At 43.6% G+C, this 18,364-nt stretch overlaps 1 protein-coding gene across 1 annotated transcript in view; it reads right to left on the bottom strand.

Annotated features, from left to right (window-relative positions):
• The window catches only part of LOC106573702 (cadherin-13-like), a 422,569-nt gene that overhangs the window by 86,662 nt on the left and 317,543 nt on the right, over positions 1–18,364 (bottom strand). Inside the window, exon 7 of the mRNA XM_014148994.3 lies at positions 2,663–2,805. Within this exon, the coding sequence (XP_014004469.2) occupies positions 2,663–2,805 (143 nt within the window). The remainder of the gene's footprint in view (positions 1–2,662; positions 2,806–18,364) is intronic.

Raw genomic sequence — 18,364 nt, 5'->3', positions numbered from 1 at the left:
CTTCCAGTTCTCTGCTGCTAATGACTGGAACGAACTGCAAAAATCACTGAAGCTGGAGACTCATATCTCCCTCACTAACTTTAAGCACCAGCTGTCAGAGCAGCTCACAGATCACAGCACCTGTACATAGCTCATCTGTAAATAGCCCATCCAACTACCTCATCCCCATACTGTTATTCATTTATTTTGCACACCAGTATCTCTACTTGCACAGATCTATCACTCTAGTGCTTTACTTGCTATATTGTAATTATTTCGCCACTATGGCCTATTTAGTGCCTTACCTCCCTTAACCTACCTCATTTGCACACACTGTATATTAGAGGTTGATCGATTATGATTTTTCAACTCCGATACCAATTATTGGAAGACCAAAAAAAGCTGATAATGATTAATCGGACAATTTGTATTTTATTTTATATATATATATTTGTAATAATGACAATTACAAAAATACTGAATGAACACTTATTTTAACTTAATATAATACGTCAATAAAATCAATTTAGTCTCAAATAAATAATGAAACATGTTCAATTTGGTTTGAATAATGCAAAAACAAAGTGTTGGAGAAGAAAGTAAAAGTGCAATATGTGTCATGTAAAAAAGCTAAGGTTTAAGTTCCTTGCTTAGAACATATGAAAGCTGGTGGTTCCTTTTAACATGAGTCTTCAATATTCCCAGTTAAGAAGTTTTAGGTTGTAGTTACTATAGGACTATTTCTCTCTATACCATTTGTATTTCATATACCTTTTACTATTGGATGTTCTAATAGGTACTTTAGTATTGCCAACCTAATCTCGGGAGTTGATACCCTTGAAGTCATAAACAGCGCAATGCTTGAAGCACAGCGAAGAGCTGCTGGCAAATGCAGGAAAGTGCTGTTTGAATGAATGCTTACGAGCGTGCTGCTGCCTACCACCGCTCAGTCAGACTGCTCTATCAAATCATAGACTTAATTATAATATAATAACACACAGAAATACGAGCCTTAGGTCATTAATATGGTCAAATCAGGAAACCATAATTTCGAAAACAAAACGTTTATTCTTTCAGTGAAATATGGATCCGTTCCATATTTTATCTAACAGGTGGCATCCCTAAGTCTAAATATTGCTGTTACATTGCACAACCTTCAATGTTATGTCATGATTATGTACAATTCTGGCAAATTAATTACGGTCTTTGTTCAGAAGAAATGGTCTTCACACAGCTCGCAATGAGCCAGGCGGCCCAAACTGCTGCATATACCCTGACTCTGCTTGCACAGAACGCAAGAGAAGTGACAACATTTCCCTAGTTTAAAGAAATTCATGTTAGCAGGCAATATTAACTAAATATGCAGGTTTAAAAATATATACTTGTGTATTGATTTAAAGAAAGGCATTGATGTTTATGGTTAGGTACACATTGGTGCAACGACAGTGCTTTTTTCGCAAATGCGCTTGTTAAATCACCCGTTTGGCAAAGTAGGCTGTGATTCAATGATAAATTAACAGGCACCACATCGATTACATGCAACACAGGACAAGCTAGATAAACTAGTAATATCATCAACCATGTGTAGTTAACTAGTGATTATGTTAAGATAGATCGTTTTTTATAAGATAAGTTTAATGCTAGCTAGCACCTTACCTTGGCTCCTTGCTGCACTCGCATAACAGGTAGTCAGCCTGCCATGCAGTCTCTTCTTGGAGTGCATTGCAATCGGCCACAAACGGTGTCCAAAAATGCCGTTTACCGATTGTTATGAAAACGTGAAATCGGCCCTAATTAATCGGCCATTCCAATTAATCGGTCGACCTCTACTGTATATAGACTTTTTCTATTGTATTATTGACTGTATGTTTGCTTATTCCATGTATAACTCTATGTTGTTGTTTGTGTCGCACTGCTTTGCCTTATCTTGGCCAGGTCACAGTTGTAAATGAGAACTTGTTCTCAACGGGCCTACCTGGTTAAATAAAGGTGAAATTAATTTAAAAAAAGACAGCCTCGCTAATATAATGTCACACGTCTGTTAATGGATATGTCAGAAGTTCCCTGAGGTCCTCCTAGTAGAGAGGATGGAGCCCCTTCTACTGTCCTCTCTCTCTCAAGGCTTAAGTGATGTGGGTCTGAGTGTGCCTCTCAAAGCCACAGTCAGTGACAGAGAGTTCCAGGTAGAACCCTTTTGGTACCAAGTAGTACCGTTTTGGTTTCCATGTAGAACCCTTTCCATAGAGGGTTCTACATGGAACCGAAAATGGTACTTCCTGGAACCGAAAAGGTTTTTTACCTGGAACCAAAAACAGTTCTCCTATGGGCACAGCTAAAGAACCCTTTTTATAAGGGTCTACCTGGATGTCAAAACTCCAAGGCCTGTGTAAACCCATGGTTATACACCACTTTGAGGAAATAGGAGAGGAACTATCTACAACTTTACAGCAATCATGCCATACCAGTTGTCATCCGTTCTACAGCAATACTTTTTTTGTGTTGATGTACTAATTCAAATATGTGACTTTGAAGCTCTAAGTGTATTATTTGAGGATTAGACATGACATTTGATGAAATATTCCTTATACCACATTCTCTCCAGATGCAGAATAGATTATCATCACACCATTTTTTGAGGACTCCACATCACTATTTAAAGAGATTTACTGAATCTCTGACTTACCGTTGTCTGTGGCCATGAAGATGGCAGTGTATTTGTTGTCTTGAACGTAAGGTGACTCTCTGTCCAGATTGGCAGAGGTGTTGACCGTACCTCTAACCGGGTTCACACTAAGCCAGTTAGCCGGGTCTCTCAGAACTGCAAACCTGAACAGGGAACAGATGACAGCTGATCAGAATATAGTCAGGGCAATGCCATGGTGTCATGACTGTCCTGTGAGGATCAAAATAGGTCAGATCAGCATGGCAATAAAAAACTTCAACCATACCCCCTCTCACCCGCAGAGGGGGGGAGAAGGGAACTGGTGGGTGTTGACAGCTCACACCCTGTTGTAAAACAAGGACAGAACATTCAGCATCTCCCTCTCCAATATTCTCCAGAGGAATGTGCCTCTACACAGACCTTCTCCCGCAGAAACTCTAACATGTTCTAAAGTGAATACTGGAACAATATATCTAACATAGAATGTGGGGAATGGTCAGAGACGACCTAAAGAAACACTGATGTCGGTTTGGTTGTCATTTTGTGATGTCATTAAAAATGTTATAAAGGAAATACTGTAACTTGGGAAGTATACCCACTATATGTGTGAAGTGTCCATCCGATGCGTTGTGAATGAAATATGAACAATTATGAAAGTATTTTTGTTAAGAGAGGAGCATAATTTTAGGAGCCATAAGAGATAATAGATTTACATAACTTTGCACAGTGAAAAGTCATGCCCCTGAGGGAGGTCAGAGAACGTGTCAGCCTGACAGAACCGGCCTTTTGAACAAACTGTATAAAATGATGGGTTAAGAATTAACATATCAGACCAGAGAGACGTGGAGCTGCAGCTCATGTTTAATGTGGTTTGAACTCTGAAATCGAAACACGTGGTAGAGACGATAAAGTCTCCTCCCAGACAGTCATTGGTACGGCTGATTAGCTGTCCTAAGTAAAGTATCTTCGAAAGTGAATTTAAGTGGAACCATTCTACTACTCTTCTCAAATCACCGTAGTACGCTACTCTCATCACGCCACTGGCAACCATCGACCCAGCTGGCTAGCCTATCTTCAAAGAAGCATCTTCCAGAGCAAATGGAAGGAGAATAAATTCTGTAGTTCCTTTCCGGATACCGGACGACTGCAGAGGAGAACAACAGTAGAAGACGTGAAAAGGCCCAACTCCCTTTCCTAGGTGGCCTGGTTCCGACAAATACATGAAGAACCAAGATATTTCACGTAAATACATTCATGATCTCTTACTCAAAGAGGGCGGCGGTTTGTGTGCAAAGTATATGATTACTGTGAGAGTAGTTCATAAATGTACCAACGTATTATGTCTGTCCTCTCTTTCTGTCCCTCTCCATGTCTTTTGTAACAAGCAGTACTGAATCATAAGTAAGGCTCAAGTTTTTCAGATGCAGGAGGTTAGGACTGTTCAGAATGATGTTATGATACGAGGTTATGATTAATAAGTTGGCTATTTATGGATGTGATAGGTAAAGACCTTTAGAGTTAAATTCAGGAAATGGTAACTCTTTAAAGAACCAATCTCGTGGTGACCCAAATCCTAATGAGTTAGTTGTAACAATTAAACCTAGTTAGTTGATTTGATAAATAGCAGTCATCAGATTAATGAAAGTAAAGTCACGACAATGGTATGAGACAAATCCAACATGATTAGATATGGAGATAATGTAGCTACAGTATTTTCCTGCTGTAGCCAGTTTGCTACAGCAGGAAATCAATTCTGCAGCAACAGGAAATGTTAATTATTATGTGGATCATAGTTTGATACATATCTGACATTTTAAAGTGAAACTGCAAACTTTAGACCTTGCTATGCAAGAATATCTCAGCAACAAAAGATTATACATTTGTATAGGACATCAGCTAGTAAGAGCTTTTTCAGTAAAGACATTTTAACACTGTTTCTAAGGAAGATATTGAGATACTGAAATGACAATATCTATCAAAGACACAAAACTGTTGAATTGAAGCATGATGAGACTGCATATTTGAAGTGCAACGTGTGATGTGTGAAGTTGAAGCTGAGGTTTAGTGGACGGTCTGTGTATGTCTGTGGATGCTCTGTCTGTGGTTGGAGTGTGAAGATAATGGATGAACTCAGATAACTCCTCAGAGAATAATGTATTTGCGTGGAAAGCAGCTGGAGTCTGAGGCTGAGGCATGACCCTACTAATGTGATCCTGAGAGCCAGGTGATGGGAGGTGCATTTTGGATGGGGAATGGTGCCGTGCCTCTGGGGGTTCACATCTGTGTTCATGTCACACACCACTGATTTAGTGGCTCAATCCCATTTGGCTCTGTTGGTAGAGCATGGCACTTGCAACACCAGGGTTGTGGGGTTTGATTCCCACAGGGGACAAGAATGAAAAATGTATACACTCACTACTGTAAGTTGCTCTGGATAAAAGTGGCTGCTGAGTGGAAGATGGCTCATAATAATGGCTGGAACGGAGCTAATGGATTAGCATCAAAAATATGGACACCGTGTATTTGATACCATTCCACTAATTCTGCTCCAGCTGTTACCACGAGCCTGTCCTCCCCAATTAAGGTGCTACTAAAATGTAAAATACACACACACAGCCCCACCCCTAAACTCTTTAAGTTTACCAATAAACACTCCACATGCAACACCTTTGTATTTTTACACTGTCAGACACGCTCACACAAATACACACACTTCCTGGTTATTAGCTCTTCATCACTACCAGGCATCACAAGCTCATCACTTCAGAAAGAGGAAAACACAAGATGATTATCCTGCTGCTGTGGGTACACAGATAGTCACTTGATCCATTATAACATGGTTTGTATATTGTCTGCTTGCCTATTTGTTGATAGAATCTATTCAGATGCAGCTTAAATGATAAAGCTTACAAAAGGTTTTCCACCATCGGTTATCCACAACATCACTATGTTTGACTCTCTGCAACTGTTTCTCTCACACACATGCATGCGCACACGCACACACACACACTGGACTTCCTGACAGGCCACCCCCAGGTGGTGAGGGTAGGCAACAACACCTTCGCCACGCTGACCCTCAACACGGGGTCCCCTTATTGGTACCTGCTTAGTCCCCTCCTGTACTACCTATTCACTCACGACTGCGTGGCTGCGTAAGTTTGCTGACGACTCGATGGTGGTAAGCCTGATCACCGAAGACGATGAGACAGCCAATAGAGAGGAGGTCAGTGCCCTGGCAGTGACCAACCTCCCCTCAACGTCAGCTGTAGTGGAGCGGGTCTAAGTTCCTCGGTGTCCACATCACTAAGAAATGATCATGGTCCACACACACCAACACATTTGTGAAGAAGGCACGACAATGCCTCTTCCCCCCTCAGAAGGTTGACAAAATTTGGCATGGGCCCTCAGACCTTATTATCTATCCTGTTGCCTAGTCACTTTAACCCTACCTATATGTACTGTACATATTACCTCAATTACCTTGTATCCCTGCACATCGACTCGGTACTGGTGCCCCATGTATACTTTTCTATTATTTTTCTATTTCTCCCTGCAGTTTTGGGAAGGACCCGCAAGCATCTTACTGTTAGTCTACACCTGTTGTTTACGAAGCATGTGACAAATAAAATGTGATTTGGCACGCATGCATGCATGCACGCAAACGCACACACACAGACACACACACAGACACACACAGACAGACACACACACACACACACACACACACACACACACACACACACACACACACACACACACACACACACACACACACACACACACACACACACACACACACACAGGAGAGGTGCAGTAAATCCCTCCAGTTGGCCCGTCCAGGGGCTGTGAGTGGGAGTGTGTGTGCAGTGAGGAGGACTGAGGTGTGCTGGTTTGAGTGGAGAGGGGAGTGATACCGCTGGGTAATTAGAGAAAAACATTCGCTCTACAATAGCATATTGTGAGTGTGGCATTAAGAGCAGCCCTGGGAAGCCAGGCTATGGTACTTGATCAACCCAGCTCCATGGTAACCCTAAATGAGGCATCACAATGTTTACATACACAGGGACCCTCCATTAGCCTTCTCTTAAGGTCATTAGATGGTCATTAAAAACCATTATGAAAATAAAGTAAATATCTTTCCCATACAAGGTACATATTTTTCAGCCACATAACAAAATTGCCCACAAATAATCACTTGCATCCGCATGTAAAATGTTCCTTTTAATCTTTCCTCTCTCTCGCTTACCACAAACACACACGTCCACGCATACGCACACACACACACACACACACACACACACACACACACACACACACACACACACACACACACACACACACACACACACACACACACACACACCTGCCTGCATACGAGCTCAATCACAAACACACAAAACGAGAAAAGCTCAGAGCCAAAAATTGCCTGTACTGTTAAAAATTTACTTCACTTTCATAAAATGTCCAATAGCATAGTGATTTGCCCATATTTCTGCTTGAGTGGCAGAATTTATCCCCTGAGCTACTGTATACGGCAAATCCTGGCCTGACCCCTACTCTACTAAGAACTGAGCCCATTTCAGCTTTCATCGAACAGTTATACAGTAGCCTCCCAGCAGACACCTTATAGCAGGGTTTCCCAAACTCGGTCCTGTATGCACATTTTGATTTTTGCCGTAGCATTACACGGCTGATTCAAATAATCAATTCATCAAGCTTTGATTATTTTACTCAAATGTGTAGTGCTAGGGTAAAAAACTAAACAAACACCCATAGGGGGGAGGGGAAGGGGGTCACAGAGTCTGAGTTGGGGAACCCTGCCTTATAGGACAGACCTTCTAGGACACAGTACAGCCCACTCAGGGGGAGTGCTTTTCCTACATAACAGAATGAGGCAGTCTATTCTAGGATAATGCCAGTACCACACTGAGAGAGGACATCAAGACAATGCAGCAGCACTCTTTAGGAGTAATCTGCTCACTCACACAGTTCACATACTGTAGTTATCTCTGAGGTTGAGAGGCCTTTAGGATCCACGATAACACTACCATTGCATCAGATGCATATGGATTATGCATACAGTATGCCTCTGTGTGTGTGTGTGTGTGCGTGCGTGCGTGCGTGAGAGAGAGAGAGTGAGAAATACAATGACAGATTTGATTGGTTCTATTGTTTCTAACACAATATCCCTTCTTACTGACAGCAACTATTTCTGAAAAAGCTTGGAGTAAGTGGTTTATTCTACATCCTCTTTTAAATACACGTATTGTAAGTGCATTGGAGAAGACCATTTGCTAAATGAAGGACTGTAAGTGGACTGTAGAGAAAAGGACAGATACAGTAGAGTACATAGGTACATTAAAACACAGGATGTGTGTATGCTGTAAGTTAGTGAGTGTATGGCTACAGTATGGATCTGTCTCTAACATCTGTTTCAGTACAGCATGGGGTCCTTTGTTCATTAGTGTTTCCTGTGACAGGAGTGATGTCGTAAATTTCCCCAGCAGCTGGAGAGAAATGCTGACTCTTACTGTACATCATATCACATTAGACAGGCCCAACTGCTCTGCTCTGCCTGCGCACCTCCTAATCTGGATGGGCAGAGGGGACAGTAATCACTGGAACACCAACACCCTGGCCCGCTCAGGGAGCAATGCACATGTCCACATCTAGCATGCAAGGCACAGATCTGCTAAGTCTCCAATAAAAATGCCCAAATAGGCAATAACTCCTTTATCTTTTTCACACTTGTGCTTTTTTACGCTGTGTCAACCAAGTACATTTCCAGAGGTGTGTTGCATATTGATGCCCCCCTCTGTGCCTCTCCGTTTCAGGCTGGGGTGCTGGAGGCTGGGAACTGTTTGCTGCTGGAGCAGGTGGATGGAAGTGGGGAATGGGAAATGCTACAGGCTTCCTCTCTGATATGTTGTTATTTAAAATGGCTGAATATGTACAGTGGGGGAAAAAGTATTTGATCCCCTGCTGATTTTGTACGTTTGCCCACTGACAAAGAAATGATCAGTCTATAATTTTAATAGTAGGTTTATTTGAACAGTGAGAGACAGAATAACAACAACAAAAAAACAGAAAAACGCATGTCAAAAATGTTATAAAAGGATTTGCATTTTATTGAGGGAAATAAGTATTTGACCCTTCTGCAAAACATGACTTAGTACTTGGTGGCAAATCCCTTGTTGGCAATCACAAAGGTCAGGCGTTTCTTGTAGTTGGCCACCAGATTTGCACACATCTCAGGAGGGATTTTGTCCCACTACTCTTTGCAGATTTTTTACTCTTCTTCAAGTCATTAAGGTTTCGAGGCTGACGTTTGGCAACTCGAACCTTCAGCTCCCTCCACAGATTTTCTATGGGATTAAGGTCTGGAGACTGGCTAGGCCACTCCAAGGGACCTTAATGTGCTTCTTCTAGAGCCACTCCTTTATTGCCTTGGCCGTGTGTTTTGGGTCATTGTCATGCTGGAATACCCATCCACAACCCATTTTCAATGCCCTGGCTGAGGGAAGGAGGTTTTCACCCAAGATTTGACGGTACATGGCCCCGTCCATCGTCCCTTTGATATTGTGAAGTTGTCCTTTCCCCTTAGCAGAAAAACACCCCCAAAGCATAATGTTTCCACCTCCATGTTTGACGGTGGAGATGGTGTTCTTGGGGTCATAGGCAGCATTCCTCCTCCTTCAAACACGGCGAGTTGAGTTGATGTCAAAGAGCTCCATTTTGGTCTCATCTGACCACAACACTTTCACCAGTTGTCCTCTGAGTCATTCAGATGTTCATTGGCAGACTTCAGACGGGCCTGTATATGTATTCTTGAGCAGGGGGACCTTGCGGGCGCTGCAGGATTTCAGTCCTTCACGGCGTAGTGTGTTACCAATTGTTTCTTGCTGACTATGGTCCCAGCTGCCTTGAGATCATTGACAAGATCCTCCCGTGTAGTTCTGGGCTGATTTCTCACCGTTCTCATGATCATTGCAACTCCACGAGGTGAGATCTTGCATTGAGCCCCAGGCCGAGGGATATTGGCAGTTCTTTTGTGTTTCTTCCATTTGCGAATAATCGCACCAAATGTTGTCACCTTCTCACCAAGCTGCTTGGCGATGGTCTTGTAGCCCATTCCAGCCTTGTGTACGTCTACAATCTTGTCCCTGACATCCTTGGAGATCTCTTTGGTTTGGCCATGGTGGAGAGTATGGAATCTGATTGATTGATTGCTTCGGTGGACAGGTGCCTTTTTTACAGGTAACAAGCTACGGTTAGGAGCACTCCGTTTAAGAGTGTGCTCCTAATCTCAGCTCGTTACCTGAATAAAAGACACCTGGGAGCCAGAAATCTTTCTGATTGAGAGGGGGTCAAATACTTATTTCCCTCATTAAAATGCAAATCAATTTATAACATTTTTGACATGCGTTTTTCTGGATATTTTTGTTGTTATTCTGTCTCTCACTGTTCAAATAAACCTACAATTAAAATGATAGACTGATCCTTTCTTTGTCAGTGGGCAAACGTACAAAATCAGCAGGGGATCAAATACTTTTTTCCCCCACTGTAGCAGCATTTCAACCAATGTTTTCCTTCAGTATAACATTTTATTTGTAAGTCTCTCTGGATAAGAGCGTCTGCTAAATGACGTAAATGTAAATGACTGCAATGATCACGTTCCTGCAGGCCCCTCCCCCCCCCCCACACACACCAAAACCTGTCTGGCAGTGAAATGCCAATGTACCTAACCTTGACTATCCTAAGTGCACTGTGACTTAGACAAGTGCATACTTCTGAGGTGTGACGTTTTGGCAGCATTTCAAAGCCACTAAACATGCTCCCTCTCTCCACTGTCAGACAGCAGTGATCAGTGACTGAAAGAAACAGAGGTAAGGAAGTCAATGCTAATGCTCCTCTCTATCAGTGAGCCACTGTATGTGAAAGAAACATTTGAGGGGGGCCATTACTTAATGTGAAATTAATGTGAAAAGTTTAGTGCCTGTTTTTGGCATCGGCAGTCTGTAGACTTCATCAGAATTCAGAACTAGCTGAGCAGGAATGAAGGAAGTAGAGATAACAGTAGAATGCAGAGGAGTGTGAATAAAGGAATGACGAAAGCAAGCCCTCTCTCTCGTTCTCTCTATTTGTCTGTATCCTTCCCTACCTCGTTCACTCTCTCTTCATTTCATCAAACTGTCTGCTACTCCGCTGACAATGGCTCTAATAACCTCTGATGTTTAAGCAGCATTGTGAAAAAACATGCATTTATTTGTCAGTTGATAACAAGGTGAAAAGACAGAGATGTTGGCTTTGATCGAGTCTGCCCCGGAGAGAACTGCAGCTACTGTATAATCAGAGAACTGATAGGGCCTGATAGGAAAATTACAGTCCCCCATGCTGCCCAACAATGCTCTGCTCTGGCCCACAGGACAAATTGTCATTGTCACACCTGGTCATATTTCTATTCCATATCAGCACAATAGCAGGGTTGTAGAAAGGAAATATATATGATGGTCCGAGTGGACAAAATAAACACAATGTGACTGGCCATCAATCAGCTGTCAGACAGAGCAGCTCAGAGGGAGTCAGAGCCCCTCGTCTATCAGCACCGCCACCACACATCGTACCAGGCATCGTTTCGGTCGGCTATTTATTATGGCCTCGTTAACACTGTTACTGTCACTCCCCATCCATTCATCTAGGTCTGATAGGGGGGACCCCACTGACAGCTCAAACCCACCCAACCATCTCTCCCCAGTCCAGGACCATCCCTAATACACTGGGACTGGGAGGTAGACTAGACTACAGCACATATATCATAGAAGTAATTGAAACAAACAGTTGACACAGTCCTTTAGAGTCAAACTCACCTCAGTCAGTACCACTAACACTGCTGCAGTCAAAGGTTCTGACAGTAACTCAATTAGCCCATGTCAGCTAAGATTTTATTAGTCACATCGTTGATTTTATTAGTCACTCTCACTCAGATATATTTAAAAAACTGCAAACATTTCTATCCTCCTTAAGCAAAATGTTTAGAATGCAGGAAATTATCTGTAAAACTGCTAATATTTCTCTCCGCCCAATGGCAAAATTAGTAGAATTGCATGAAATTTGTTATAAAACTGCAACATTTTCTCTACACCCCATGGCTGTCAGGTATGCGTAAATGGCTGTATGGGAGTCAGGCGCAGGAGAGCAGATATTGGGTAGCAAACAGAGCCTTTTATTTAGGCGAACCAAAAAACACACTGCACAACGAACACGAAATACAATACGGGTTGACATAACCCAGCGCAACCAGTCTAACGTGCGCATACATGAAACAATAAACAATCCCACACAAAGACATGGGGGGAACAAAGGGTTAAATACACAACAAGTGATTGAGGGGATTGAAACCAGGTGTGTGGAAAACAAGACAAAATAAATGGAAAATGAAAAGTGGATCGATGATGGCTAGAAGACCGGCGACGCCGACCGCCGAGCGCCGCCCGAACAAGGAGAGGTCCCGACCTCGGCGGAAGTCGTGACAATGGCAAAATGTGTATAATTGCAGGAAATTAACTCTAAAACTTTGAAAAGGGGAGGCCACTAAAATATTTTGCTAAGAGCCCCCAAAAGGCTATGGCCTGGTCTGTGTGGATATGGATGTGTGTATACATAGCCATGAGCCACTGCGGTCCTTCATGATAAGTTATCTTTTTTTGTGGCCCCCACCCCAATCAAAGTTGCCTATCCCTGATCTAGACAGAGTCAATTTGGAGCGATGTGGGTTCCTGCCAAGGCCTCTCAGCTCAGTGGCATCTCCACTACCAGGTCCGCAAAGCAAAGATGTCCAGAGCTGCAGAGTAAACTTTACAGAGAGCCAGACAGAGAGAGAGAGAGCCAGAGAGAAAGAGAGAGAGAGCATGACTGAACCACACTGTACACAGTGGTGTATCATTGGTAATTCCATGTGCTTACAGATGTAGGATCGTAATTTGATCACTCTTTTGTTGCTGAGAATTTTCCTGCATCACTGGAAATGCAGATGAGCTCATTTATTTAAAGCTTATAGCCTATCCACCATCAAGCAACATTATGGAGTAAACATTACATTTCTGTCACTGCAGAATTATTTTGCTGTGACAATGTAGGTATCTACTGTAGAAAAATAAAGACATTGGCAATGAAATTAGCCTTTTTATCACTGATGTTTTGACTAGAAGGCTGTTTTTTTATGGTAGCCTACAGAGCACTGCTGCAGACAAGCGGGGGAGAATAATGGCTGTGAATGGATATTACACACACTGTTATGAATTCCCTGCTGGTGACTGTTATCAGTACCTCACAACCCTGAGCTGCACACTCCACTTCCCATCTCCCACACCCGGAGCCTGAGAGTCTACAGGGTACCATAAACCTGCCTCTCAAACTCTCTCTGACCTGTGTGACCTGTGCCCTGTTATGTTGCTAGGGAGGTTACTAGGAGGCTGGACATCTGCCCATCCTCTTGACTCTGCAGGTCACACAATACTTGCAGTGACAGAGAGAAACATCTATGTCTCTGCCCATCAACAACTGGACGTGTGGGACAGTGTGTGTAACCAAAATCCACTACCAATCTACTACCTCTCCCACTTTTCATCCCCATAATCAGCTTCCTCAGTGTGTTTAAATGAAGTTCCTATATGATAACTCTTGGGCTGCTTTATTCCCCTCTAACCAGAGGTGGTGTCAGTGAGTCACAAACCAGTAAAATACATAGAGCCGGGGTCGCTCTCTGTCAAACATACTTGCAAACAAGCACGCACACATGCACACACACACACGCACACAAACACGCACACACACAAACACACACACGCACAGGTACACACACGCATGCACAAACACACACAAATGCACCCAAGTACACCCAGACAAATGCACCCAATCTCTCTGCAAGGGTAATAGCAGCCACTATGGCATATTTCCATAAATTATCATTCAATGACATTTATTATCATAATAAGGCACAAAAAGCTGCTCTTTGCATCAGTTGAAAATCATAACCCTGTAATTAACACAGAGAAAAGCAATTTATCTGCGCTTCAGTGAGGCGTTGCAGCGCAGTCTCTCTCTCTTCCTCTTGGCACCTTTTGGGATTGTTTTAATTATCTCATGGCATCATGGTTATGTGTCTGTAGTCTTCCCCCTCCACACATTTGGCACTCTATTACATTGATTCTAAAATGAGAAACTAAAATACAGAGCTGATTGGACTGTAATCTGCCTCCACTCAACCCAGGAGGGAGAATCTATCAGGGACACAAAGAGAAGAGAGTGAGAGACAGACTGGGATGGGGTGATAATAGGTTTCCCCTTACAAGCTAGACAGAGCTTGATAGGCTACACCTGATAGTAAGAGATATGGTCGCAGAGTAACAACCCACTGGGCACAGACTGGTTGAATCAATGTTGTTTCAACAAAATGTGTTTATGTCAAGATTATGTCATCATTGTAACCAATTAACAACATAGACATACCTTGTATAAAATAAGTTGAACTTGTACTGAAGAGGAGCGTTGAATTAACACGTCCACACCAGACATCAACCACAATGAGAATGCACAAGGGGCGGAGTTGCAATCTACTGCAGAGATAGCCTGCATTGTTCTCAAATCAAATCAAATCAAAGTTTATTTATCACGTGTGGGGAATACAACAGGTGTAGACCTTACAGAGAAATGCTAACCAATAGTGCATAAAAGGTATTAGGTGAACAATAGGTAAGTAAAGAAATAAAAACAACAGTGAAAATACAGTGAAAAATAACAGTAGGGAGGCTATATACAGTAGCGAGGCTATAAAAGTAATGAGGCTACATACAGACACCGGTTAGTCGGGCTGATTGAGGTAGTATGTACATGTAGATATGGTTAAATTTACTATGCATATATGATGAACAGAGAGTAGCAGTAGTGTAAAAGAGGGGTTGGTGGGTGGTGGGTGGCGGGACACAATTCAGATAGCTAATGTGCGGGAGCACTGGTTGGTCGGGCCAATTGAGGTAGTATGTACATGAATGTATAGTTAAAGTGACTATGCATATATGATAAACAGAGAGTATCAGCAGCGTAAAAGAGGGGTTGTTGGGGGGGTTGGGGCACACAGTGCAAATAGTCCGGGTAGCCATTTGATTACCTGTTCAGGAGTCTTATGGCTTGGGGGTAAAAACTGTTGGGAAGCCTTTTTGCCCTAGACTTGGCACTCCGGTACCGCTTGCCATGCGGTAGTAGAGACAACAGTCTATGACTGGGGTGGCTGGGGTCTTTGACAATTTTTAGGGCCTTCCCCTGACACCGCCTGGTGTAGAGGTTCTGGATGGCAGGCAGCTTTGCCCCAGTGATGTATTGGGCCGTACGCACTACCCTCTGTAGTGCCTTGCGGTTGGAGGCCGAGCAATTGCCGTACCAGGCAGTGATGCAACCAGTCAGGATGCTCTCGATGTTGCAGCTGTAGAACCTTTTGAGGATCTCAGGGCCCATGCCAAATGTTTTTCGTTTCCTGAGGTGGAATAGGCTTTGTCCTGCCCTCTTCACGACTGTCTTGGTGTATTTGGACCATTCTAGTTTGTTGGTGGTGTGGACACCAAGGAACTTGAAGCTCTCAACCTGCTCCACTACAGCCCCGTCGATGAGAATGGGGGCGTTCTCGGTCCTCCTTTTCCTGTAGTCCACAATCATCTCCTTAGTCTTGGTTACGTTGAGGGATAGGTTGCTATTCTGGCACCACCTGGCCAGGTCTCTGACCTCCTCCCTATAGGCTGTCTCGTCGTTGCAAACTTAATGATGGTGTTGGAGTCGTGCCTGGCCATGCAGTCGTGGGTGAACAGGGAGTACAGGAGGGGACTGAGCACGCACCCCTGGGGGGCTCCAGTGTTCAGGATCAGCGTGGCAGATGTGTTGCTACCTATCCTCACCACCTGGGGGCGGTCCGTCAGGAAGTCCAGGATCCAGTTGCAGAGGGAGGTATTTAGTCCCAGGATCCTTAGCTTAGTGATGAGCTTCGAGGGTACTATGGTGTTGAACGATGAGCTGTAGTCAATGAATAGCATTCTCACATAGGTGTTCCTTTTGTCCAGGTGGGAAAGGGCAGTGTGGAGTGCAATAGAGACTGCATCATCTGTGGATCTGTTTGGGCAGTATGCAAATTAGAATGGGTCTAGGGTTTCTGGGATAATGGTGTTGATGTGGGCCATTACCAGCCTTTCAAAGCACTTCATGGTGTTGGGTTTGACATTTTGAACATTGAGATATTAAATAAATGATAGAGAAGAAGCATAGAATCAAAGGAGAAAGTTAAGGGTTCTCTGTAGAAAACCAGAAGGCTTTGGAATGTGTTTGATGGAGGAGAGGAGAGCAATGTGTTGATACAGGAAAGACAGATGGACATCTGTGTATTAGACGAAAGAGGGGTTGAGGTCAGGAGGTGAGGACAGATTCTCTTAAGAGAGTAATAAATGTTTGGTATTATGTTACCCTCTTTATTAGCTTCCTGTAGAGCCATAAATGTAAGGATTGGAGAGAAGGAGAAGTGTCAAAAAGTGGGATATAAATATCTGGATGGGACAAATGTTGTGTTGTCTGATTACAGCTGTACAGAACCTTTGGGAAGAATTAAACTTGGTTAAAGCTTCTCTAATGTCCGTGGGTTATTTACCCTGAAAAATAAGAACCTAACAATGGCTACGGACGTGAGTGCTACGGGTCTGTAGTCATTTAGGCAGGTTGCCTTCGTGTTCTTGGACACAGGGACTATGGTGGTCTGCTTGAAACATGTTGGTATTACAGACTCAATCAGGGACATGTTGAAAATGTCAGTGAAGACACCTGCCAGTTGGTCAGCACATGCCCAGAGAACACGTCCTGGTAATCTGTCTGGCCCCGCAGCCTTGTGAATATTGACCTGTTTACAGGTCTTACTCATGTCGGCTTTGGAGAGCATAATCACACAGTCGTCCGGAACAGCTGATGCTCTCATGCATGCCTCAGTGTTGCTTGCCTCGAAGCGAGCATAGAAGTGATTTAGCTCGTCTGGTAGGCTTGTGTCACTGGGCAGCTCGCGGCTGTGCTTCCCTTTGTAGTCTGTAATAGTTTGCAAGCCCTGCCACATAAGAAGAGCATCGGAGCCGGTGTAGTATGATTCAATCTCAGCCCTGTATTGACGCTTTGCCTGTTTGATGGTTCGTCGCAGGGCATACCAGGATTTCTTATAAGCTTCCGGGTTAGAGTCCCGCACCTTGAAAGTGGCAGCTCTACCCTTTAGCTCAGTGCGAATGTTGCCTGTAATCCATGGCTTCTGGTTGGGGTACAGTCACTAGGGACGACATCCTCGATGCACGTGCAGTTCTGCAGTTCTGCCTTACTATAGTTACTATAGTTCTGTCTTAATATCCAGGTCTGTGCCCAAACTATTTGAGCTTTTACTTTTAAAAATCCACCTTTCCAGAAGCAAGTCTCTCACCGTGGCCGCTTGCTATAGACCACCCTCTGCCCCCGGCTGTGCCCTGGACACCATATGTGAATTGATTGCCCCCATCTATCTTCAGAGCTCGTACTGCTAGGTGACCTAAACTGGGACATGCTTAACACCCCGGCAGTCCTACAATCCAAGCTAGATGCCCTCAATCTCAAACCAAATTATCAATAAACCTACAACCCCAAATCCGTAAACACGGGCACCCTCATAGATATCATCCTAACGAACACTAAATACACCTCTGCTGTCTTCAACCAGGATCTCAGTGATCCCTGCCTCATTGCCTGCGTCCGTAATGGATCTGCGGTCAAACGACCACCCCTCATCACTGTCAAATGCTCCCTAAAACACTTCAGCGAGCAGGCCTTTCTAATCGACTTGGCCCGGGTATCCTGGAAGGATATTGACCTCATTCCGTCAGTAGAGGATGCCTGGATATTCTTTAAAAGTGCTTTCCTCACCATCTTAAATAAGCATGCCCCATTCAAAAAATGTAGAACCAGGATCAGATATAGCCCTTAGTTCACTCCAGACCTGACTGCCCTTGACCAGCACAAAACATCCTGTGGCGCACTGCATTAGCATCGAATAGCAGACCGTGATATGCAACTTTTCAGGGAAGCTAGGAACCAATATACAGAGGCAGTTAGAAAAGCAAATGCTAGCTTTTTCAAACAGAAATTTGCATCCTGTAGCACACACTTCAAAAAGTTCTGGGACACTGTAAAGTCCATTGAGAATAAGAACACCTCCTTCCAGCTGCCCACTGTACTGAGGCTAGGAAACACTGTCACCACCGATTAATCCACGATAATTGAGAATTTCAATAAGCATTTCTCTACGGCTAGCCATGCTTTCCACCTGGCTGTCCCTACCCCGATCAACAGCCCTGCACCCCCACAGCAACTTGCCCAAGAATCCCCCATTTCTCCTTCACCCAAATCCAGATAGCTTTCTAAAATGATCTGCCAAAATTGTTGCAACCCCTATTACTAGCCTGTTCAAACTCTCTTTCATATCATCTGAGATCCCCAAAGATTGGAAAGCGGTCATCCCTCTTCAAAGGGGGAGACACTCTAGACCCAAACTGTTACAGACCTATATCTATCCTACCCTGGCTTTCTAAGGTCTTCGAAAGCCAAGTTAAATCTTGGTGACAGGGGGCAGTATTCGGAAATTCAGATGAATAACGTGCCCAAATTAAACTACCTGCTACTCGG

The sequence above is a fragment of the Salmo salar genome, chromosome 16 (assembly GCF_965601325.2).
Source record: "Salmo salar chromosome 16, fSalSal1, whole genome shotgun sequence".
NCBI lineage: Eukaryota > Metazoa > Chordata > Actinopteri > Salmoniformes > Salmonidae > Salmo > Salmo salar.
This window is presented reverse-complemented; position numbering and strand designations above follow the sequence as displayed.